We start from the raw sequence: 24,058 nt of genomic DNA on the forward strand, positions 1-24,058 counted from the left end.
TCGGAAAGGACAGTTCAATCATGAATTGCAATTGTTTTTACTGCAGGGAGTGATGCCATTCTCCTTGGTGCTGAGACTCGTGACTTACATACAGTTGAGACTATCTCAACAGTGGGCAAAATTGTGTTGAGGTGAAATTTCTGTTGAGTTATATGTTTTCTAGAAAAAGGGTTGCATTTTTAACATTTATCATTACTTCAGTGCAAATATGATGACTGTTTTTCTGGCTCTGCTTCTGACTGATAGGATAAGTCTTAGTGGTGTGGTTGGTGGTGCATGTGGGCACCTTTATCTTTATGTAATAGCTATCTTATCTCTAAGCTACCTGCCCTCTATGGTTGGACATCTATATATGTACCCAAACTGCTATGTTATTGTTAGAGTTAATAGAAAGAATTCAGTTTGGGCCAACACTGACTTGCCTTCATTGATTTAGTTATATTCGTTTGCCACTTTTTACAGGCTGAGAAGGTATTCCACCATGATTTGTCAGCAAGTGAACTGTGAAACATGTGGGAGAACCCATGACCCAGTTGGAGTCTATTGCTTATCAAATTCAGCCTTTGTTTAATCTACATGGGAAACTCTTTCTGTCTATTAATGTTTTATCACCGTCACAAATTTGTCATGAAACACGGATTTTTTAGTCTATGGATTAAGTGCTTTCTAGGTGTGACTGTGCGGGCTGCTATCAAAGTTAACACATCTGTGATCATTTGCTTCACCACTTCTGGGCGGGCTGCAAGGTAGATAGAAATGAATATTGCTTCTACAGTCGTGCAGTTTAGTGGAAATTAGTCTCATGCATATCTATATGATCTGCAGGCTCACCGCTAAGTATAGGCCCAGCATGCTTGTTCTTTCTGTTGCCATTCCTCATCTAAAGACAAACCAACTGAAGTGGAGTTTCACTGGTGCTTTTGAGGTAGTGTGTTCATGATCTTTCGTGTTTCCTATTTGTGCAATATAGGCATTGTCTCATTATTATTGGCATGCTTTTCATTTATTTGTGAATGGTAACATTGGTCTTGTGAAGTTTCTCTTGTTGACATTGAACATGAACCATACAGCATTGCATAACTCAGTATAGAATAGCTGTATGTCAATATGTCCCATGTGATACTCGGAAGAGGCAGGTTATTTGGCTATCAAACTTTTGTGCCACATGGCAACATTATTACTATCCCATGCAGAGTGTCGTTCTGAATTTTGATACATATTGGTTCATTTTCCCCCAGTACTCTGTTCATTCATGATTCTAGTAGGATTTCTCTCAATACTGCATGTGGCATCTTCCTTTTCTTGAGACATTTTTTATTCAAAACAATAATTAAGAGCCTTGACTCCTTTTTGTTTGAGAAGACAGGCCTGTGCTGATATTTGGCACTATGTAACTCGTATTTGTTGTATGGTTTCTTCTAGGCAAGACAATCACTCATTGTTTTTCCTGATGCTTGTTGATCCACGGCATCCAGTAAGTTAACAATCTCTTTTAATTCATGAATCTAGTATGCAACACATACTGGTTGGATTTCGTTCAGTTGCAAAATACATTAATCCCTATCATTGGGGAGGGAGGAATTCTACAGATTTGTAGCACACTAGAATGCAGCTCACTAATTCAATTCTAAACCTTTTCATGGTCTGATAGCATGGTTAATCAAAAGATATTTCCAATTTTAAAAATTCTCTGGTTAATTGAGCCAATCCTTATAGGAGAAGGCTTCATTAAACTGATAATGCTTGAAGTGGTGATGCCACTTAGCTTGTTCTTGGTGCTTAACTCTGGTTGTCTTAATCTCCTGAGCAGATATGAAGTTTTTGTTTTGTCATGTTTCGTGTATTTCCATTGCGTGGTGCAAATTGATTGATTACTCCTGTCCGAACTAATGAGTGATTGCCTGGTGACTTGGTATTAATCATATACATTGGCTTTCAGGCTGAGTCTACCAGCGCTGCAAATGAGTCAGTTCTGAAGGTTTATCTTGACCACGGCAAAGCCTCTGGTGTGATGAATTTCCATGATTGTGTCGTTGTTCGGCAGATAGCAGGAGAGTCATTGGTTGTGAAGATCTTGAGCTGGATGACTGGACACGTCTACTAGGGCATTGTTTTGCCGATTTTTGTCTAGGGTGAAACTTAGTGGCCTTTGCAAAATAAGGAGTTTTTCCTATGATGCCATCCCAGGATTTTGCTTAGCAATGTAAAACTCCTACGATGTATGTTGAAGTTTTCAAATTATACAACATTACAACCTAAATGTGCTCCATCAAACTGTAGATCCCTTGCTATTGTTTGACCAGAGCCTGTTTTTCATTCATCTATTCATTTTGCCGCTCATCACGTTTGTTTTGATCAATTCAATTGGGAGAAAGGTTATTAGTATCTTGATCTGTTTCTTATACTGGCATGAAATCTACCATCCTGTCAGTGTTTAAACACTTAGGTGAATGCAGTCTGGTCTAGATCCTACGCAGGAACTCAATTAGATAAGTACCAGCGTGTGTCTAAAGGACTAGTTACCGTTGTGAATCAACGCTGATACTGTTTTAGCAAGTCATTAGAACCAACGCTTACATAGCAAAACAGTTGACACAGCTTTCTCTTTGTATTCAACTTCTCATAGCTTGTAATATACAAATTCATTTGCTTCTTGATCATTTACAAGTGTTGATAGCTTCACTCCAGCCTTTACAATGTTCACACAACAATATTCGAAACTATACATATCCTTTTAGCTTGCTATGCTAGTGCCATTATCAGGCACTATGGAAGGAATGGTATAAAGAAGCTACAATTTGTATAAAAAATAAATAAAAAAAAAACAGTAGTTCCAGTGGACCAGTCCTCCAGCCCTGTGGTGGCAGGGCGCTTACTCTATATTGTGCCCAGGGCAACTTAATGAACAATTTTTACTCAAAAAGCTACCGATGCTTCCATCAGAATAGGTCACTAGTTTGATGGGTTATTCAGTATGATTGCCAAGTGTTGCTGCGTTGTTCCTCGATGACAGGAGTGCGTGACATCTGCGGAGGATAAGAAGATATCCAATTTGCCCACAAATTTGCAACTTTAACAATATAGTGATTGCCATTCCACATGATCAACTTCATTCCTACATGGAAGCAACAGGAGTAATTCGTTGAGCTCTTGAAAGAAAAATCAGACAGCCAAAAAAATTTCATTCTGAAAATAGTAGAACCGCAGCACAAGTTTTACCTGGTACAGAACTGGGTGGCAGGAGGCTTAGTCTACATGTTGTCTTGTTGGTGGGAAGAAAATTTTGTAGGCTGGGCACCTCAAGTTCATTAATATTGTTTATGGACTCCAAAAGAGCTTTAGCCACAGATGCATCTACGTGATTGCTGTCAACAACCCTTTTAAGAGCCATTTCTAAACCACTTGTCCAAGCATTAATACATCTGTCCAAACAAACCAGCATTTTACTCAACATTCCAGGATCTGCAAGAACCCAAGGCTTGAAACACTGCATGGAGAAACATAAAATCTGTGCAACTCTATAGATCTCCCCAAGAGCAATAAAGTAATGACCACCTGTAAAACCAACATAGCTGAAAGTTTATAGTTGAATTCCATCTGTGAAGATAAACGATCATCCAAAAACAAACGATAAAGCTTTACTGATTGTGCAAAATATTTATACCTTCAGAAATCACTCGGTTGCAGACATTTGTATGACAAGATTCTTGCCAAATCGCTGCACCATACTGCAATTCTTGGGCACAGGGCAGAAGCATACTGTACCATGCACCAACATAGTCACCTTGTTCCTTTCTGGAAGCTAGCTCCAATGTATGAAGGGTGGAAACACTGTGCTTGTAAAGTTCAACTGCCACACTTGTATCTTCAATTGCCTGTAATTACGTATCACACAGAAAATGTTCAATCAATATATTATTTACTTTCCCTAATCAAAATCAGATCATCAGTCCATCAATCATTCTATCAAGAAGCAGAAGTTAAAAATTGCAAGATTGAGTGCACATACTGCACATTATAAACAACAGAAATTCACTCAAGAAAAATTTCAAGAGTCATTTACCAAAAGGGATTGCTGGTGATAATAATAAACAGTGACATCAAGACAAAATCATGATGTCAAACTGAGCAGAGAGAAATTAGGTGGTTGAGAAAGAATATTAGTGTATTGATCTTAAATAAATTTAGATTAAAAATCAATATTTCAAGACAGCAATTTACGAGAAGGAAAACTTTATTTCTGATTTCTGCACTGCCAACAGTAGGGAAAGCTCCTACAACAGCATACTGATAATGAGCAGGAACTTACGTAACATAAACGATTATACTTATACATACCCGTGAAATCTTTTCTGCTAAACAATACTCTTGTTCAAAATCCTTCAGTTGTTCCTCTTTGATACAGTTAAGCAGTTCTGTTATACATACATCCCTAGGGTGTTCCTCTGTCCAAAAGCCATTGGGCAGTGAAGAATCTTTTAGTTTGTCATATATTTCCTGGATATTGAGGAAAATGCATTAAAAATTATAGTTTGTCCTCGAATTGATGCATGTTAACTCAAAGAAATTTTCGATATATTCAAAAGACAAATCTCATTTATAACCACAGATAATCAGAACACACCTGAATCTCCCTTCCGATTGCTGTTGCTTTCCTGTTTTCACCAGAGAGTGTAAAAACCTTCTGTGCTGCCTGAAGGCATATCCTTAGTTACTAAATCATGAAGCAACAAAATATACCAATAAAGTCGTTTGTAGTGTATTGAGTAATCACCAACCTTAAGATCCTTCACATGCCGGAATACTAGTGCCAAGGACTCTTCTTTCAACCTATGGTAGAAGTCAATCAAAATGCAATCACCTGTTGAACTACTGGAACGGTTTTCATCTGTTTCAAATGAAGAGTTCTGATCACTGATCATTAGTGTACATCAAAAGAAAAATAAACTAAAATTGTGTCAGCGGATAACTTAAATATAGTGAAATCTCACCATTTCATTGTTAGAAAACAAATCATACGAATTCTGCATACTTTCTGCAGAGCTTTCCTCAATGTGAATAACATCTGCCCGGACACTCTCTTTGTACAGGTTGAGTATGGCTGAATATGACAATAATGGTTTACTTTTTTGATAACCAGAGTCCAGAGGTCCTAGTGTTGTGAAACCAATGAGTTTGGTCGGTGATTTTCTAAAGCAGGCCAGGTTTGGCAGCCTAGCTTGAAATTTACAAGCATGTAAGGAATCAATAATCCTTCCATCTGTTACCCCAAAAACCGCGTCGTTCATATCATCCCAGTAGCCCACCCTTCATTTTACACCACACTTATTCAAGTTTGCATTATGTTAAGTATCACATTTCATCACCATATATACACATCATGCTTGAAATAATCATATATCATGCTGGGGAAATCCAAATGTTCCTTTCAGATAGTGCCGATGTCATTATACAGTCATTCCAACTAATGACTCCAAACATCTCATGGCAATTTGGCAAAGAAAGCTACTAAATAAGTTACGGAGGGAGAAATGCAACACAGAATGCCACGCTCACCTCAATCTTTCCCATCCCATCCCCAGGCGCTCGTCCGCCTCGATCCTGATCGTCAGGTTCCGCCGTCGCCGCCGTGAATTCCCAATCATCGTCTCCGATCCCTTCGCCGTCCTCCGCCTCCTCTTGCGGACCCGCATCCGCAGCGCCGCCGGCGGTGGGGGAAGGCTGAGATCCGTAGAGGCCAGCGATGAGGTCCTTCAGATCCGCTGGCCTCGATCCGTCGGTGGTGCAGGACACGGCGCGCTGTGGCGCGGTGGCCGTCGGCGGCGGCCCCGCCGATCCTTCCTCCTCCTGGTCGTCGCCGGCGCCGAACAGGGAGAGAGGGAGCGGGCCCCGCGGCTTCTCCCAGGAGGAGGGAGCGGCGTCGGAGGTGGCCGTCGGAGGGGTGGGCGGCGCGGAGGCGTCCGCGTTGGATCCGAGCTCGCTCGCCACGAAGTCGCCCCAGTCGTCGTCGAAGGCCGCGAAGGTGGCCGGCCGGGGATCGGCGAGGGCCGGCTGCGGCGCGGTGGGCGCGGGTGCGGAGGCGAAGGTGAAGTCGCCGAAATCGAAGTCGTCGTCGAGGAAGGGCGCGGGGGGCGGCGGGAACGCGACGGCGTCCATTGCGCAGGGGAGCGGCGCTGGCGCGCGCGTGCGTTGTTGCTCGGCGGCTGGAAAGGGAGGGAATAATGCAACCCGTTGATGACGCGCAGGTATCAGTTTGTGCGGGCGGCCCACCCCACCAGGGCAAAACTTCCCTTCGATGTACACTGAAATTCTACTGTTCTGCGTTTCAAAAAAAATCTACTGTTCTGAACCGTACTGCGAGGGGTGGTAATGGATCATAGCGCTCATACCTCCTTCACAATCCAACTAAATTCTATCTATTTTTAGTTTAAAATCATATATTATTATAGCCCGGTCCTTATAAAACCCGATACTGGCTAAATTAGAGGATCCCCTGCTTGTCATCGATCACTCAAACACACAAAGATGTAATTAGGTAAAGTGGAGTTTTTTACCATGATTTTTATACAAAGACAATACAAAATCTAATGAAATAAATATTTTGAAAATAAGCCAACTCAATAAATATTTTCACATCTTGTTTCCTTGTCGCGCCAATCTGTACAGCGTGATTGGATCATGGCGTAACGCTATCATACGTCGGCACTGCAAGCCTGCCACGCTAGCACGAGAGCTACAATTTGACTAGTACGTGGTAAAATGGTTGATAGGTGAGAAGCACGATCCTTTTATATTGCTTTGCATTGAATATTTTATTAGTATATATATTTCTTTGTGTTTTGAGCATATTACATGTCTCCATTTGAGTCGGTAATAGTTATATATCCATTCATTCAAGTTTCTTGTATATCCATATGGATTGAATTCGGATTGTTTTGTGTATCTAGATTAGGCCTAGCGAGTTCATAAAAATCATGTCTAAGATAAGAATGGTGCCCGGTGATAAGAAAAAAGTATGGAATTCGCACAAGAAATCATGCGAGGCACGCTTTTAACTTCTTTCCATCTGCCGTGGGCTGTCGGCTGAGCTTGCGGGCTGGCCCGGTTTCCTTCTGTGGCTGGGCCGTCAGCTGAAAGCCCCTGCTAGCTGGCCGGGTCCGTTCCACCCGCCTCTACCTCCTCTCGGTAGTGTTTGTGACGCGAGCACTCGAAGATCGCGAAACCCAGCGCGACCCGACACGCAACTATGGCCACCGTCCGACCCCAATCGCCAGCGGGCCCCGCCCCTTCTCCCCCGCAGGAGGGGCGGCACGGTGACGCCCCCAACCCGCCCGCCGCCTCCGGCGAACCCCCCGCCGCGGCGGGTCCGGGCGGCGGGGGCGGCGAGATCGCCGCGCTCGACAAGCAGCTTGCCGTCGGCGGCGGCGGCGGCGGTGAGGAGAGGAAGATGGGTGGAGGAGCTAGCGCCGGCGCAGGCGGGGGAAGGAAGCTGGTGGCGGAGGCCATGCGCAAGTACGCCGCGCCGCGGTCGTCGCGGTTCCACGGCGTCACAAGGTGCGGGCCGGCAACCCTGGGGAATAGGGGGGCGGTGGCCGCGGCTGCCCCGTCCGGGTGCCTCTCGTCGTGGTTTGGATTGATTAGGTTGTTCGCTGTTGCTCTGGCCGCAGGCTGAAGTGGAGCGGCAAGTACGAGGCGCACCTCTGGGACAACACCAGCCAGGTCGAGGGCCGCAAGCGCAAGGGCAAGCACGGTATGCACTCTACCAACCTCAACTCCGAGCTCTAGCTCACTGCAAAATCTTCCGAATGTTTCGAGATGGAACCAACCCTGCAGTTTAATTAGGTGTGTCGATGCCGTGTGCAGATGCATTGCCTTTGGCAAACAGTGGCACATGTACTAAACGGCAGGATCAGTTATCCAGATTACATTTCTTTTTGCTTTTTGCGGCAGAGTAGCTAATCAGTCGAATACATCGTATTCCTGGCCTCTTTCATGATGTCCTAATTGCATCTTCAATACAGCAACTAGAGTTCAGAAAGTCACCTATTATGCTCTATCCTAATTCTACCTTTAAAGGAGGGTAGATCATGAGGCTAGGATACTATTATTATGTTAAGAAAGTTTGTGCCTATGGATGGGTGCATCAGGTGTGCCGTCAATCTTGTATTCGTGAATGGTTTATCGATGTTCTTTTTTTATTTATCTTTGAAATAGGATATATAGCACCGGAAAACTTGTGCTTTATGAGGTACATGTATTGTGCTCAAAGTTATGTTTTCTGTAATCTTTATGATTTTCTATCAGAAATGTTAATCGCCATAATAAGGTGTAAATAGGTCACAATACAAGACGAATTTGATGCTTAAAAATGCACTAGGATTCATGATATCAGCATATGCTCTGGATAAAGAGTCATTCTCCTAATAGCACATGTCCAGTCACGTCCCTAATTTTCCAGTTTTTTTAAGCTGATCCTTCATTAAATTGTGCATGGAACTTGGTTTCTACTCTTGGCTGCTGTTTGGTCTTCAGTGTACTTAGGTGAGTGGTGCTACTCGTGGAAGGGGCTCATTTGGAACACAAAACTGCTCAAGTTTTAACTTCTTTTCTGGCATCACAGGCAGCTATGTTACTGAAGAGCAAGCTGCAAAGGCACATGATTTGGCAGCCCTTAAATATTGGGGCACAGGTCCAAACACCAAACTGAACTTCAGTGTAAGATTTTTTTCTTGATAATTCTGTGTAAGAATTGTATGTTGCTTAATGCATACTGATATGTTTAGGAACTAGCGTATCTTGTTCAAGAACTGGGAAAGTAAATTGCATTAATAACTTTTATTTGTTATCAGATTTCTGACTATGAGAAAGAAATCGAGATTATGAAGACCATGTCTCAAGATGAATTTGTAGCATACATAAGGAGGTCAGTGATACATTCAAAAATTTATATTGTAGTACTTATATGATGTGATCTTTCTTTTTTATTGTCATGATTTATTGTTATAGGCAAAGCAGTTGTTTCTCAAGAGGTACTTCATCATACAGGGGTGTGACCAGGTGATGTTCCTTCTTTGCTAAATGAACTAATAACCATTTGGTATCCTTTGAATGGAGCAAAAAAAATGTTGTGCTTAACTAGGGACATTTGAATGGTCTGTTGCAATTTTGCAACTTTCTCTAATCACTTTTTTTTTACCAACAGACGAAAAGATGGTAAATGGCAAGCACGAATTGGTAGGATTGGCGAGAGTAGAGACACCAAAGACATTTACCTTGGGACTTTCGGTGAGTTATAGTTTTCTACCTTGTTGAACTTCCAAAGCTTTTCTGAATGATAGTCACTAGGCACTACGAGCTTGTTTCTGTCAACTAAAAAGCTACTGTTGATTGATATTTGATGCGCAATTATCCTTAAAATTGGCCATGGCTTGCAGACACTGAAGAAGAGGCGGCAGAAGCTTATGACATAGCAGCAATTGAGCTTCGTGGTGTTCATGCCGTTACCAACTTTGACATTAGTAACTACTGTGAAGATGGTTTGAGAAAACTAGAAGGCCCGTCAGAAGTGGCGAAGCTGGAAGGTCCATCGGAGGTCATGAAGCTCGCTGGACAATAGACACTAGAATCTAGAATAGCAACATGTACATTATTTCTCCATTTCATTTCCTTTGTCATAATATTTCACCCTCCTTTTGGTATTCCTGTTACCTTCTTTTTTCCCCTTTAGTGAGTTTTCACCGCGCCATGTTGTGTAAGCCAGTATTTACTGGCTCTGAAGGACAGTGTGATGTTGTATTCCAGCCTCACCAAAAGGTCTTACTAACCTTTGATGCAGCAGCGAAAGTTACAATGTCGTAGCTTGATGGATGGTTGTTTTTGTTTTAATGGTTTCACATGCTGTTACTTCCACCGCTGTTCAAGTATAAGCGTTCGTACTTTGAAAATGCTGTACTGTATACACAAAAAACATTAGGTAACCTGCACAGCTACAGCAGCCAAGTTGATGAGGCTGTGCAGCCGCAGCTGAAACAGTCGCAGCACAACATCGTCCGTTTGGATCCGTACATCAACCAGATCTCTCAATTCTGCCCGCTCGGATTGAGATATCAACACGAGACTTGACAAAAAAACTCTGCTCGATCGGATTGGGACATCGACCCGAACCTCCACGAACTTTGTCCGGTCGGATTAGGACATCGACACGAGCCACCACACAACCAACGTCACAGACTGGATCCTCTTTTTTTTTAAAGGAAAGAGAAATAAAGGTAAAGAAAGAAAGATTTTTTTAAAGGAAAGAGAAACAAAGGAAAAGAAAGAAAGCGCCGCTCAACCATCGCTTAAGCATGCCACTTTGCCAGAATTGCCTGACATCGTGACGCCGAAGACGTCGCCGATGCCAGCCCAAACTGGCTTGGGTTTTCACCCGCCTCATCCGATAGGTAAGGCCAACATCCTACTCGTTTGGCCCTAGACAGGAGCCAAGGTCTGCGCTAGAGATGCTCAATGTCGCCTTCAAGAAGGACATGACGCGAATGGCGCCATTGACGCCATCTTAAGGAGGGATGAGTTTTCACCCGCATCGTCACCGCGGTGCAAAGAGATAGCCGGGGCCACCACCACCATGGCGCTGCTGGTGAGCCTCCGCACGGCCGCAGCCAACGACACCACCACGATGATGCTGACATACGCCCGAGCAAACCGTTTTCAGCCATGCCACCATGGTGTCGCTGATACACCGCTGCACAGCACTTTGGAGCCCACCCACCGCGCCAGATCGAACAAACGCCGGCACCTAGGAGCCCGTCCACCACAGGGGTAGACCGCGACGCCACTGGAGCGACTAGCCACCGCAGGGCGTTGGGTGACACCGCGTGCGCCGGTCGCAGACACCACCGCAGCCGAGGCACCTCGCACCAGCCGCCGTAGCCGAGCCAAGCGCGCGCCCGACGCACGCGCCGCCGAAGCCGGGCCCCATCGTCACCGCCTCAAGAAGCAACCACCACCGCAAATCCCCGGCACGCCGAGGCTCCGGGGAAGGAGATCCGGCGGCCGAGGGTGCGGACCCAGCCATACCCTAGGCAGATTTGGTCACGGTCGGTCGGCGGCAACCGCCGCTGCCATGATCGCCACCAAAGAGAGCACGAGGGGAGGAAAGGAGAGGAGGAGGGTGGTGGAGCCCCGCCGCCGCCTTCCTTACAGCCGCTCGGGCTTCCGGCGGCCGCTCGGGGTGACAGCGAGGAGGGGATGCGGCGCTGGAAGGGGCGGCGGCTCCACCCGAGCCGCCCCGAGGAGGAGCAACGCGGGGGCTAGATTACTCAAGGAACATTTGATAGAAATGAATATTGCTTCTACAGTTCTGCAGTTTAGTGGAAATGAGTCTCATGTATATCTATATGATCAGCAGGCTCACCGCTAAATATAGGCCCAGCATGCTTGTTCTTTATGTTGCCATTCCTTGTCTAAAGACAAACCAACTGAAGTGGAGTTTCACTGGTGCTTTTGAGGTAGTGTTCATGATCTTTCGTGTTTCCTACTTGTGCAATATGGGCATTGTCTCATTATTGTTGCCATGCTTTTCATTTATTTGTGAATGGTAACATTGGTCTTGTGAAGTTTCTCTTGTTGACATTGAACACCTAACATAGAAAATTGCATAACTCAGTATAGAATAGCTCTATGTCAATATGTCCCACGTGATACTCGGAAGAGGCAAGTTATTTGGCTATCAAACTTATGATCTACCACATGGCAACATTCTTGATATCTCATGCAGAGTGTTGTTCTGAATTTTGATAGATATTGGTTCATTTTCCACCTAGTGCTCTGTTCCTTCGTGATTCTAGTAGGATTTCGCTCAATACTGCATCTGTGGTATCTTCCTTTTCTTGAGACATTTTTATTGAAAACAATAATTAAGAGCCTTGACTCCTTTTTTGTTTGAGAAGACAGGCCTGTGCTGATATTTGACACTATGTAACTCGTATTTGTTGTATGGTTTCTTCTAGGCAAGACAATCACTCATTGTTTTCTCTGATGCTTGCTGATCCACGGCATCCAGTAAGTTAACAATCTCTTTAATTCATGAATCTAGTATGCAAAACACATACTGGTTGGATTTCGTTCAGTTGCAAAACACATCAATCCCTATCATTGGGACATTTGAAACACAAACTGCTCAAGTTTTAACGTCTTTTCTGGCACACAGGCAGCTATGTTACTGAAGAGCAGGCTGCAAAGGCACATGATTTGGCAGCCCTTAAATATTGGGGCACAGATCCAAACACCAAACTGAACTTCAGTGTAAGATTTTTTTCTTGATAATTCTGTGTAAGAATTGTATGTTGCTTAATGCATACTGATATGTTTAGTGAAAGAGACATTTAGGCGAGCGAAGATTAGATTGATTATACAGGAGCACAGGCTACAACCATATATAGGTCTGGTCCCCAGACGCAGGGCAGCTAGGGTTAGGAACCCTAGCTGCCACCCTTAACTCGCTAGGGCCGGCGGCGCCCACAGGCGGGCTGCCTGCCAACTCATACACGTAGCAGGGCCCGTAGACCCACTAGTGTACATACAGGTAAATACAATCTAACACCTCCCCCCCAGTCGGAACGTCGACGCAGTGAACGTTGAGACTGGACCTGAACTTAGTGAACACTGAAGACGGCAGTCCTTTGGTGAAGATGTAGGCGAACTGTGAGGACGTCGGTACATGAAGGACGCGGACGTCACCAAGAGACACGCATTCCCGAATGAAGTGCAGATCAATCTCCACATGCTTGGTGCGTTGGTGATGGACCGGATTAGATGCCATGTACAATGAGCTAATGTTGTCGCAGTAGACCAATGTCGCTCTGGTCGGTGGGGCGCCCAACTCGAGCAAGAGTTGACAGAGCCAGGTAGCCTCAGCGACGGAGTTGGCGACAGCACGATACTCGGCCTCAGCACTGGAGCAAGAAACAGTGTGCTGGTGTTTGGAGGACCAAGACACCATATTGTCGCCGAAGAAAACCGCGTAGCCGAAGGTGGATCGACGAGTGTTTGGACAACCTACCCAATCAGCGTCGGAGTAGGCCACAAGCTTGGAGGAGGAGGACGGTTGAATATGGAGACCCAGAGTAGCAGTGCCATGAAAATAGCGCAGGATGCGCTTGAGAGCAACCAGGTGGCGCTCCCGAGGATCGTGCATATGCAAACAGATCTGCTGAACGGCATAAGCGATATCCGGTCGGGTGAAAGTCAGGTACTGCAGTGCACCAGCGAGACTGCGATAGGCAGTGGCATCCTGGACAGGAGGTCCAGCATTAGCTGATAGCTTGGTGCAGGTGTCAATGGGGGTGGCGCAAGTCTTACAATCAGACATATTGGCACACTTCAGAATGTCCAGGGTGTACAGATGCTGAGACAGAAATATACCGCTAGCGGTGCGCTGAACATGAACACCGAGAAAGTGATGAAGATTACCCAGATCTGACATAGAAAACTCCCGCTGCAAAGCTACAATAGAGTGCTGAAGAAGACCGGGAGTAGAGGCAGTGAGGACAATATCATCAACATATAAAAGTAAATAAACGATATATGTGCCCCGGCGATAGATGAATAGCGAAGTATCCGACTTGGCCTCATGAAACCCAAGTGACAGCAAATAGGAAGCAAACCGACTGTTCCAAGCGCGCGGAGCCTATTTAAGGTCATAGAGGGATTTGTTGAGCTTGCAAACAAAACCTGGATGAGCTGGATCCTCAAAACCAGAGGGCTGAGTGCCATACACAATTTCAGACAAAATCCCATGTAGGAAAGCATTCTTAACATCCATTTGATGAATTGGCCACTGTCGAGAGAGGGCAAGAGATAGGACGGTGCGAACGGTGGCTGGCTTCACAACTGGGCTAAAAGTTTCATCGTAGTCGATGCCAGGACGCTGTGTGAAACCCCGAAGTACCCAACGTGCCTTGTACCTTTCCAATGAACCATTGGCATGGAATTTGTGTTTGAACACCTATTTACCTGTGACAACATTAGCTCTGGGAGGACGAGGCACCAAGTCCCAAGTGTGATTCTGAAGCAAAGCATTGTGCTCCTCCTGCATAGCTGACCGCCAATGAGGATCAGCAAAAGTGCTCCGAAAGGAGGTGGGCACCAGCGACAACACGGCGGTGTGAAGTAGAGTCGGGAAGCGATGATTGAGCTTGGACCGAGTCTGCATAGGGTGCTGATTTACCGCTGGAGGGCACGGGATAGCACCCTTGGGCAGAGGGGCGGGCGGGTTGACGGGAGTAGGCGGTGGAGCACTCGACGGCCCACGGATGCTCGGTGCGGTCGGGGTCGGGGCGATCGGGGCGGCGTCCAGCGGCCCCCAACGCGTCGACGGTCCACGAGCGCCAGGCGTGATCGGGGTCAAGGCGGTCGAGGCGGCGTCCAGCATCCCCCAACGCGTCGACAGTCCACGGGCGCCAGGCACGGTCGGGGTCGGGGCGGCGTCCAGCGGCCCCCAACGTGGCAACAGTCCACGGGCACTAGGCGTAGACAGGGTCGGGGCGCCAGGCACGGTCGGGGCGGCGTCCAGTGTCCCCCAACGCGGCGACAGTCCACGGGCGCCAGGTGCGGTCGGGGTCGGGTGCCAGGTGCGGTCGGGGCGGCGTCCAGCGTCCCCCAACGTGTCGACGGTCCACGGGCGTCAGGCGCGGTCGGGGTCGTGGTGGTCGGGGTAGTGCTAGAAACCGGCACAGGGTGGGGAACTGGTGCATAGGCCCGCACAAGCGGCACCCAGGGAGCGGCAGGGGCCAACACGGCATCGCCAGAAGCCGGCGCGGTGGTGCCAGGGGCCAACAATGTGTTGGACGGGGAGGAACCTGCACATGGAGAAAATGGTGACAGACTAGCAGAAGTCAGCACTGGATCAGTAGAATCGTCCACAAAGTCGAACGCCACAGGTGAAGGTGTAGAGGTTGCGGAAGTGAACGGAAAGACAGACTCGTCGAAGACGACGTGCCGAGAGATGATGAGACGATTCGAAGAGAGGTCAAGGCAGCGGTATCCCTTATGATGTGCCAAATAGTCGAGGAAGACACACAGCATGGAGCGAGGTGCGAGCTTGTGCGTGGCTGTGGCGGATAGGTTGGGGTAGCATGCGGACCCGAAGACTCTAAGGTGGTCGTACATGGGTTCGAAACCGAAAAGTGCAAGGTGTGGTGTACGAAACTGAAGAGTCAAAGTGGGTAGAATGTTGAGGAGGTGGATGGCGGCGTGGAGGGCCTCAACCCAGTAGGACGGAGGGGCACTAGCCTGGAAGAGGAGGGTCCGGATGACGTTGTTGATGGAGCGGATCATACGCTCAGCGTGGCCGTTCTGGGAGGAGGTGTAGGGGCACGACATGCGAAGGTGAACTCCATGTCCATGGGAGAGAAAAAAACATGTGCGTGCTGGAGTTATCGAACTCACGGCCGTTGTCGCACTGAACAACCTTGATGGTGGTGCCAAACTGGGTGGAGACAAAAGCGAAAAAGTTAGACAATGTGGTGAACGTGTCAGACTTAAGACGCAAAGGAAAAGTCCACAAGTAGTGTGAGCAATCATCAAGGATGACAAGATAGTACTTGTAACCAGAGACACTAGGAATAGGAGATGTCCATAAATCACAATGTATAATGTCAAACTTATGAGACGCTCGAGAAGTGGACAAAGCAAAAGGTAGGCGAACATGTTTGCCTAACTGACACGCATGACATAAGGAGGCGCCTGGCGAGGGAGTAGCAGCAATCGACGACTAGGCAAGTCTGGAGAGTAGGGCAGCGCCAGGGTGACCAAGACACTGGTGCCAGACAGAAGCGGAGGGAGGCCCGACCTGGAGAGCGGTGACAGCAGGGAGGTGCAGCGGGTACAGGGGGCTGGGGCTATTGCACCGAACGATCTCTCTCCGGGACGGAAGATCCTTCACAGAACAGCCAGCGGGATCAAACTCCACAGAAACATTATTGTCAGTAGTGAACTAGCGCACAGATATAAGATTCTTAATAATGTGGGGGGAAACCAAAACATTGTTGAGACGAAAAGGACTAGGAAGATGTGCAGTGCCAGTGAGAGAGACGGGAAGCAACATGCCGTTGCCGACAACAATGGAGGAAGGAGTGGGATACCGCGGAGGAGAGGGATGCGAGAGAGTACCAGGGTCGGAGGACACATGGGAGGAGGCACCTGAGTCGAAGTACCACCCCTACTGCCGCTGAGACTGTTGAAGTGTCATGGTGTGAAAGGAGTTGGCGAGCGACTGCTGATCCCATGATGGCACGGCAGAGAACCCTGGAGGCGGCTAGCTCCAGGCGCAGAGGGCCTGCGGCTGAGTCGCAGGTTGGGATGCCGGGCGCGGGAGTGGCGCCAGGGGGGTTAGGGGGACCCAGGCCACATCTGGATCATCCCTGTCCACGGATCGTAGAAGGAGGGCTAGGTGCTGGGAGGACTAGGCGCAGCGCCAAACCCTGGCATGGTTTGCTGCTGTTGCTGCGGCTGCTTGCCCTTGTTGCGGCCGCGGCTGCCCCGGTTGCCGCAGGGCTGCTGCTGCTGCGGCTGCTGGCCGTGCTTGGACGGCTAGCCGCCCGAGCCGGCTTGACCCTGGTCGGCGCCTCCCTACGCAGGTTGGGAGGAGGCAGAGGAGGCGGAGTCGGGGCCACCAGACGAGGCGGTGACGAGGGCGGTGGCTGCCGAAGTCGTGGACATGGTGAGCTCCTCTAGGAGCAGGTCAGCGCGAGCCTCCAGGAAGGAGGGGAACGAACGAGCGCGATGAAGGTGCATGCCGATAGAAGAGAAGCGATCAGCGAGCCCACGGATAAGGTTGAGGACGAGGGTGCGGTTGGGGACGGCCTCGCCGAGGTCATCGAGGGCGTTGGCCATGCTCTTCATGTGGCGGCAGTAGTCGGTGACGCTGAGATCGCCCTGACAAAAAGTGCGAAACTCGATTTCCAGAAGAAGAGCACGAGTCTCACGGTTACCGATGAACTGTTCCTCCAAGGCCAACCCGACGGCGCGGGCGGTGGTGTGCGAGGAGACGGCAGCTTCCTCCAGGTCGGCGGAGATGGTGCCAGAGAGCCACGTGAGGACGACGCAGTCCATCCGGACCCAGTCGGGATGGGTGCTGACGGTGTCGGTGAGGACGTGGCCGGATAGCGAGTACTTGCTGAGGGTGAGGAGAAACTGGTTGCGCCACCACGTGTAGTTGCCGGTCTTGACGTCGAGGATGATGGTGACAATGGCGCGGATGTTCTGGACAGCCACCGCCTGAGCATGGAGCGCCACGAGGTGGGCGGCTTCCTGATGGAGGAGGGCGTCGCCGAAGATGGCGTCATCGGGGCGAGGGGGACCGAGAGCGCGCTTCAACGCTTCGCACTCACGGGCAACGGCGGCGATGGCGGCCTGCTCACAGGCAGTAGCCTCCTCGCGGGCAGCAACAGTGGCGGTGAGGACGCGCTCGGCGGCCTCCACGCGAGCATGGGCGTCGGCAGCCACGGCGACGGCGGTGGCCTCGTGCTGCACCGCGTTGCGCTTAGAGGCAGCGGGGGCGGTGGCAGCTGCGCCGCTTGGGGCGCTAGGAGCGACGGCAGGGCGTTCGAGGCGCCAGCAGGGGCGGCGACAGGAGCGCTGAGGGAGCAGGAGAGAAGGCGTGGATGTTGCGCGAAAAGCGGAAGCTAGAGACCTAGGGCTGAAACCTAGACTCGTGATACCATGAAAGAGACATTTAGGCGAGGAAAGATTAGATTGATTATACAGGAGCACAGGCTACAACCATATATAGGCCTGGGGGACCAGACGCAGGGGCAGCTAGGGTTAGGAACCCTAGCTGCCGCCCTTGACTCGCTAGGGCCGGTGGCACCCACATGCGGGCCGCCTGCCAGCTCATATACGTAGCAGGGCCCGTAGGCCCACTAGTATACATACAGGTAAATACAATCTAATATTTAGGAACTAGCGTATCTTGTTCAAGAACTGGGAAAGTAAATTGCATTAATAGCTTTTATTTGTTATCAGATTTCTGACTATGAGAAAGAAATCGAGATTATGAAGACCATGTCTCAAGATGAATTTGTAGCCTACATAAGGAGGTCAGTGGTACATTCAAACATTTATATTGTAGCACTTATATGATGTGATCTTTTTTATTGTCATGATTTATTGTTATAGGCAAAGCAGTTGTTTCTCAAGAGGTACTTCATCATACCGGGGTGTGACCAGGTGATGTTCCTTCTTTGCTAAATGAACTAATAACCATTTGATATCCTTTGAATGAGCAAAAAAAAAATGTTGTGCTTAACTGGGGACGGTTGAATGGTATGTTGCAATTTTGCAACTTTCTCTAATCACTTTTTTACCAACAGACAAAAGGATGGTAAATGGCAAGCACGAATTGGTAGGATTGGTGAGAGTAGAGACACCAAAGACATTTACCTTGGGACTTTCGGTGAGTTATAGTTTTCTACCTTGTTGAACTTCCAAAGCTTTTCTGAATGATAGTCACTAGGCACTACGAGCTTGTTTCTGTCAACTAGAAAGCTACTGTTGATTGATATTTGATGCGCAATTATTTTTAAAATTGGCCATGGCTTGCAGACACTGAAGAAGAGGCGGCAGAAGCTTATGACATAGCAGCAATTGAGCTTCGTGGTTACTGTTTACCAATGTAAGAGTAAGCAAGGAAAGTGAGGACGAGGAAGATAAGCACTGCTCCTGTAAATCCTGTTCGGTCCTTCAGATGGAATTTAAATGACAGCATGAATGCCTTCACAGGAATGCACTGACTGGTTACTGTTTACCAATGTACGAGTAACAATGTACTACCCAACTTGGTCATGGCTACACCTGCTGTTGACAAAATTTGAGCAGGAGCCAGTAATAAAACTCGATTAGGATCCGTCAATCCACCATAAACGCCGAAAAGAGGGAAAAATTACAAATGATTGTACAGGTACCTGCTACCAGAAAGATCACTGAAATTTATTCCAATAGTAATCAAGCAACCAATAGGGACTGGAACGGAGTGATATTTGCCTTACAGCTACACTAGACGCACTAGCCGGGAGGGATACATAGCAGAACAAGCAGTGATAAGCAGCCTTTACATTACCGCTGCAAATAGACGATGGACCTGCTACCTGAAAAGGCACCGTACAATGGCCGACAGAGGCTCACGCCTGTGGCGGTGGCTTGGCGATGGCGACGGGGAAGTCGATGACGACCACCTTCTCGAGTGCGGCCATGAACGTGGCGGCGAACGCGGCGTGCTTCTCGTGGGACACGTAGGCGGTGAGGTCGTCGGCGGAGGCGAAGGTGAGGGAGAAGACGTGGGTGAAGCCCTGCGTCAGCATCTCCTGGTTCAGCACGTCCTGCCCCCTGCAACAACAGTTTCAGTATTCGTTCGTTCGTTCGTTCATGGAGGCCATGAACACATTGCAATATCTAGCTATGGTAGCCCATCTCTCTTTTAGTTTAGTGATCATCGTGATACTGTCCTTGCTGGGCACGTCAGTTTTGAGTAAAGCAGACTCTGAAGAAGTTGGACAGATACCTGGATGACTGAACAAAAGCTTGCTTAACACATTCAGACTTCTAATAGCATGCGTTACTACTTGAAGATGTAGTGTAAAGTTTACCCAAAAAGTTGAAATGCTGAATACACATTCAGCTTCACTGAAGTAAAGCACTAATAGCTAGTTTCTGAAGAAGTTGCTATGCGCTGAGTGACTGAACGTAAGCCTATAACACATTCAGACTCCTACACATCCTTGACGAAAGGGGGGAAATGGAGGAGGAAGTGCAAAGGTAACTCGATCATCATAGTGTTACCACTCGAAGGATTTGACCATGTCCATCTGGGCGGCAAGGTCGGCCATGCCTTTGAGGACGTCCTCCACCACGACGCCCTCCTTGAACTTCACCAGGCACAGGTGCTTCACCTCCCCCATGCCGCACTCCGAATGGCTTTGCAGAGAGGATCGGAGTGCCAATGCGATGGACCGTGGCGCCATGATGCCCGCCCAATTTAAGGCCGGAGCACCGACAGAGCTGCTCCTCTCGCGCACTGGGCTGAATCATTTCGGCACAGTAAACACGACGCACAGAGCTGCTGGTTTGAGAGCATGCTGACGCGGTTAGATCTAGGATGAGTCCCTCGTGCATGATTTCGATTGGACCGACCGACATCCACGTACGACGGTGCGTGGGCAGCCATATGATGTGCCGGTGCTCTCTGCTCTCCCCTCCCCTCTTCTGCATCTCTGTTGTGGAGATTGGGGTTTTGCTTTCCATGATGAGAGATTTTGTTACGCTGATCTGAATGATCTTCTGGTCCTGTTGGATCAGAATTCTTGGTCAGTATTATGGAACACGCGCATGATGCATCACCATCTACCGGCTAATCTCTCCCAGGTTCAGAGACAAATAAGGCCTCGTTCGTTTCACCGGATTGGCCCGGAATGAGGTCCATTCCGGATGGTTTGAAGTGACCCGGTTTGAAATCAGACTTGCATTGAAAGTGTTGTTCGTTTTAGTCTGGCCTGGAACGAAAACCGACCTGGATTGGAATCCTTCTACATTAGATGGCCCGGATTGAAACCATACCTCCTCACCCCTGGAATGAATCCTGACCGGATTGAGTGACACGGATGGAATCACTCAAACCGGACCTGAAAGTAATCCTAGCTGGAATCCAATCCTGGTGAAACGAACGAGGCCTAATAGGAGATTGGATTCAGACCACATGGTGCTACAGCAGACGTGTGGTATGGATACTACTACTGTCATGTCTGACTGAGCATTCCTTAGTTACACGCTGACAAGATGGCAACTGGTCCTCATGCTGTTCAGGAAGAATTGTTACATGCGTACCTGAGTGAGACAGCTGCATCAGCAGTTGATCTCCAGTATCCCCCCAGAGAAGCGAAGCGTTTTCATTTCAAATGCTTTTGTCAGTTACGTTTAATCTCCAGTACGGAAAGCATGTCAATGTCAAACGCTCTGACCACATGGGACTAATTGATCAAGATTAACTTCATCCTATTTGCTCATGGCAACACAAAATGTGAGAAGACTTTGGATGCAATTACCTGTTTTGTTTTAGAGTATGCCTGAAGAGGAAGAAGAAGAAAATGTGCACTCTCTGTTTTTTTTTCCTCCAACAAGAAAGAAACCTGAATGATTGCTCATATATACAACAAACCCCTCAAAGCTAACCTACAACAGCCATCCACCAGTGCAGATGTTTTCACATTTTACAGGACCTTCGCCCTGCAGTTCTGCAGAAAACAGAGACGCCAAAGCAGCTGCTATTTGCAGGGCCCTAGCTGGGTAGATCTGTCCACCTGCTTTCTTACTGTTTGGCTGTTATTCTCAGGCGTGGGGTTAACTTCAGACAACGGCATGTTGTTAGCCCCATCCACTGATGGGGCAGATGCCACCTGATTCTCCTGGTCGGGCTCATGTCTAGGAACCTCTGATGCCCTTGATGAATGTCCAGCGCTAACCAACAGGCAGCGGCATGGATCTGATCTTGACGATTCAGGAGAGCTTGGGGAGCTTATCACTATGCTGTGTAGAGGAGGAGGTGTGGTGTGTTCGCTATCAGTATCAGGGTTACCAAGCAATGAGATTCTACAGACTGGGCAGGTTGTGTTCTGCTCCAGCCACAAATCTATACAGGCCATGTGGAAATCATGGCCGCAGTAAGGAAGGGTGCGTAGCACATCTTTCTCTTCGTATTCCGCAAGACAGATGATGCACCTGCCAAAAATGATGAAGCAGTTCAGTGACTAGGTTTAGTGCCATCAAAGACGGTTGCTAAAGAAAATCAACAGAAAACAGAAACGGCAATCTGAATACCATGCAGCTAGGTTTAAGCAATCAAGAACAGTTTAGTTACTGCTAAGCATTCTGCCAGATGAATGGTTAATCCATTACTGTTTCCCTTTCAACAGGCACCGCAGATGAGGTTAACCAACTTGATAACAGATGCCTCATCATTGGTCTCTATCATCTTATTCAGGAATAGTTAAACAGATATACCCTATTTTGATGTGATTGATCAAGTGGTCTTAGCTGTCCAGTAACAATGCAAGATGAGGGACCTAATGATTCAATTGTCAATGTCCAGCATAACACAGTAATCAAGGCACTGGTACTAAAATATCACACCATTTTTCTCTATTGAGGCACCGAAACCCTCAAGGACAAGGCACCTGCATCCTCAAGGACAACTTCTTTGGTACTGAAAATGTAATTAACATGCTCGATGATGACCTTTTCAGTGCCAAAAGGCTACCTCCTAATAGGGTGGTGCATCATGATTGTTCAGTAACATTAAGCAAGCACAGACCCTAAAACCCTCAAGGACAAGGCACCGGCACCCTCAAGGACAACTTCTTTGGTACTGAAAATGTAATTAACATGCTTGATGATGACCTTTTCAGTGCCAAAAGGCTACCTCCTAATAGGGTGGTGCATCATGATTGTTCAGTAACATTAAGCAAGCACAGACTTGGCAAAGGGGCGCAATGAAAAATGTAGGAAAACTTGTCAGTAAAATTTTAGGAAATATGTTAACATTAACTGATGGCAAGTAAGGTTGAGCCATAATTTCTCCTTAACTTTGTTTCGGTAATTAAAACACTGAAAACATCATTTCCATATGAAGAGGACCCAATAGAACTTGTGTTAGCTTATATACCGTCTACAGTCTAATCAACTTTCACATTCAACAACCAGGAACGGAACCATTTCACATTCCCAGTCCCACCCCCAAAATAGTATACAAGTAGTATACTGGACAAGCATAACAGTGCTACCAGACGAACATAGCAGTGATCCCCACAAGCACCCAAGTAAGCTGATAGTAACACTGACATCTGCCAAAACACCTACAAGCCACTGATTGCGGCATCCAGATCCCCAATTTGCAATGCTACTTCTATAACGGGAGGGGAGAGAGATGCCCATAGAACCTGTTCGTGACCCATCTGAGAGTGCCCTCCCAACTACAAGCCCCTAGTTGCAGCATGCCGACTCCCAACCATCGAGAAATCCTACCAGCAGAAACGTGCACGATCAGGCATGACAGTTCCGTTCAAACTGCAATTTCCTAATGACGAACTCGCCCACCGTCCACCACCGGCGAGTAACCAATTCCACCGCTCTGCGAACTCAACTCGACCCGTCGACCGCACGCGAAAGCAAGAGCGCAGTAACGGCGGCACGCGGTAGATTCGAAGCTTACATTGCACGGGACGCTACAGTAGCGAGAGGTGGGTGGCGTGCAGGCACAGATTGGAATCGCGGATTGCCAACCCAGAGAATCAGAGGTAATAACGGATCGCGATCGGCACGGGAAATGAACCTGAAGTACTTACTGGGAATCGGCGTCGGAGTCGGAGGAGTCGGAGGCGCCCGAGCCGCGCGGGCCGCCACCACCACCGCCGCCGCCGGCGAAGGCGCGGGTGGGGAAGGTGGCGACGGCAGCGGGATCGAGGCCCCCACCGGCGGCGCCGCCCGCGGAGTGGCGTGGGACGGCGAAGGAATAGTGGGAGGCGGTGAACTGCGGGAGGGGCGGGGCGCGGCGGGAGCGGCGGGCCCGGCGGCGGCGGAGGAGCGCGCAGGCGAGGCGGGAGCAGACGAAGACGATGAAGATGACGCTGAAGCAGAAGCCCGCGAGCGCGAGCGCCATGCTCGACGACATGGCGGGGCCCATCGCGGCGGCCTCCGCCCCCCCCGCCACCAGATGATGCACGGTGTTCCGAGGGATCATTCCTTTATACTCCTTTTTCTTTAAATGCGAAATTCTAATGATCAAGCCTTCATACACACAGTGCCCTGAACCGCACCCTGCCAACGGCCCTAAATACCCTTTAGGATCTGCACGATTCTCGAGTCCCCTTCACCGCGACTGGAGTCTTGCAGATCTCTGTAGCAATCTTTATCCACTAGCTCAGAGTGACTGTACAAGTTTATGCTGATCCAGATCTGAACTAATAGTTATTCATCCTGCAAAGGCTCAAGATCGAGGGGTCTGTAGCTTGAA

The 24,058-nt window shown here is 48.3% G+C and overlaps 5 protein-coding genes and 1 long non-coding RNA gene across 7 annotated transcripts; 3 read left to right on the top strand and 3 right to left on the bottom strand.

The window, feature by feature from the left end:
* The first annotated feature begins 138 nt into the window (after positions 1–138).
* LOC105913488 (pyruvate kinase 1, cytosolic) lies at positions 139–2,328 on the top strand. Its single transcript, XM_022829423.1, is given in 5 exon segments — positions 139–746; positions 826–925; positions 1,423–1,442; positions 1,444–1,474; positions 1,940–2,328. Coding segments are annotated over 5 exon segments (486 nt in total). The 5' UTR covers positions 139–576; the 3' UTR covers positions 2,105–2,328.
* Positions 2,329–2,578: 250 nt separating this feature from the next.
* Positions 2,579–6,230, bottom strand: LOC101782914. 2 transcript variants are annotated; one of them, XM_004978625.4, is made up of 7 exons: positions 5,557–6,230; positions 4,779–4,907; positions 4,625–4,693; positions 4,339–4,497; positions 3,665–3,875; positions 3,220–3,555; positions 2,579–3,115 (listed from the first exon to the last, which is right to left on the bottom strand). In XM_004978625.4, exons 1-7 carry the CDS (start codon positions 6,154–6,156, stop codon positions 2,970–2,972), a joined length of 1,650 nt encoding a protein of 549 aa, XP_004978682.1. In that variant the 5' UTR covers positions 6,157–6,230; the 3' UTR covers positions 2,579–2,969. The 2 variants fall into 2 exon arrangements, with proteins under 2 accessions (XP_004978682.1, XP_022684548.1); XM_022828813.1 differs by having other exon boundaries at positions 2,590–3,115; positions 4,992–5,885.
* A 969-nt stretch (positions 6,231–7,199) lies between these two features.
* LOC101783320 (AP2-like ethylene-responsive transcription factor AIL1) lies at positions 7,200–9,885 on the top strand. The gene is made up of 8 exons (XM_004978626.4): positions 7,200–7,554; positions 7,668–7,750; positions 8,533–8,541; positions 8,621–8,715; positions 8,850–8,923; positions 9,007–9,057; positions 9,203–9,285; positions 9,435–9,885. The coding sequence occupies exons 1-8, from the start codon at positions 7,247–7,249 to the stop codon at positions 9,614–9,616; spliced, it is 885 nt and encodes a 294-aa protein (XP_004978683.1). The 5' UTR covers positions 7,200–7,246; the 3' UTR covers positions 9,617–9,885.
* Positions 9,886–12,206: 2,321 nt separating this feature from the next.
* On the top strand, positions 12,207–18,228 carry LOC105914888. The gene is made up of 3 exons (XR_002678734.1): positions 12,207–12,303; positions 18,025–18,098; positions 18,178–18,228. It is a non-coding gene; the product is annotated as an uncharacterized LOC105914888 (long non-coding RNA).
* Positions 18,229–18,883: 655 nt separating this feature from the next.
* LOC101783995 (stress-response A/B barrel domain-containing protein At5g22580) lies at positions 18,884–20,020 on the bottom strand. Its single transcript, XM_004978628.2, has 2 exons — positions 19,837–20,020; positions 18,884–19,383 (listed from the first exon to the last, which is right to left on the bottom strand). The coding sequence occupies exons 1-2, from the start codon at positions 20,016–20,018 to the stop codon at positions 19,179–19,181; spliced, it is 387 nt and encodes a 128-aa protein (XP_004978685.1). The 5' UTR covers positions 20,019–20,020; the 3' UTR covers positions 18,884–19,178.
* A 1,004-nt stretch (positions 20,021–21,024) lies between these two features.
* Positions 21,025–23,747, bottom strand: LOC101784806 (RING-H2 finger protein ATL68). Its single transcript, XM_004978630.3, has 2 exons — positions 23,391–23,747; positions 21,025–21,768 (listed from the first exon to the last, which is right to left on the bottom strand). Exons 1-2 carry the CDS (start codon positions 23,726–23,728, stop codon positions 21,315–21,317), a joined length of 792 nt encoding a protein of 263 aa, XP_004978687.1. The 5' UTR covers positions 23,729–23,747; the 3' UTR covers positions 21,025–21,314.
* Between the last annotated feature and the right edge of the window lie 311 nt (positions 23,748–24,058).

The sequence above is a fragment of the Setaria italica genome, chromosome VIII (assembly GCF_000263155.2).
Source record: "Setaria italica strain Yugu1 chromosome VIII, Setaria_italica_v2.0, whole genome shotgun sequence".
NCBI lineage: Eukaryota > Viridiplantae > Streptophyta > Magnoliopsida > Poales > Poaceae > Setaria > Setaria italica.

Coding starts and splice junctions, on each gene's coding strand:
- LOC101782914 (XM_004978625.4), bottom strand. CDS start 6,156: ATGGACGCCGTCGCGTTCCCGCCGCCCCCCGCGCCCTTCCTCGACGAC. Junction 4,498..4,624: donor CAATCGGAAGGGAGATTCAG/GTGTGTTCTGAT, acceptor CTCAATATCCAG/GAAATATATGACAAACTAAA. Junction 3,116..3,219: donor GCCACCCAGTTCTGTACCAG/GTAAAACTTGTG, acceptor GCTTCCATGTAG/GAATGAAGTTGATCATGTGG.
- LOC101783320 (XM_004978626.4), top strand. CDS start 7,247: ATGGCCACCGTCCGACCCCAATCGCCAGCGGGCCCCGCCCCTTCTCCC. Junction 8,716..8,849: donor ACACCAAACTGAACTTCAGT/GTAAGATTTTTT, acceptor ATTTGTTATCAG/ATTTCTGACTATGAGAAAGA. Junction 9,058..9,202: donor TCATACAGGGGTGTGACCAG/GTGATGTTCCTT, acceptor TTTTACCAACAG/ACGAAAAGATGGTAAATGGC.
- LOC101783995 (XM_004978628.2), bottom strand. CDS start 20,018: ATGGCGCCACGGTCCATCGCATTGGCACTCCGATCCTCTCTGCAAAGC. Junction 19,384..19,836: donor ATGGTCAAATCCTTCGAGTG/GTAACACTATGA, acceptor CTGTTGTTGCAG/GGGGCAGGACGTGCTGAACC.
- LOC101784806 (XM_004978630.3), bottom strand. CDS start 23,728: ATGGGCCCCGCCATGTCGTCGAGCATGGCGCTCGCGCTCGCGGGCTTC. Junction 21,769..23,390: donor GACTCCGACGCCGATTCCCA/GTAAGTACTTCA, acceptor CATTTTTGGCAG/GTGCATCATCTGTCTTGCGG.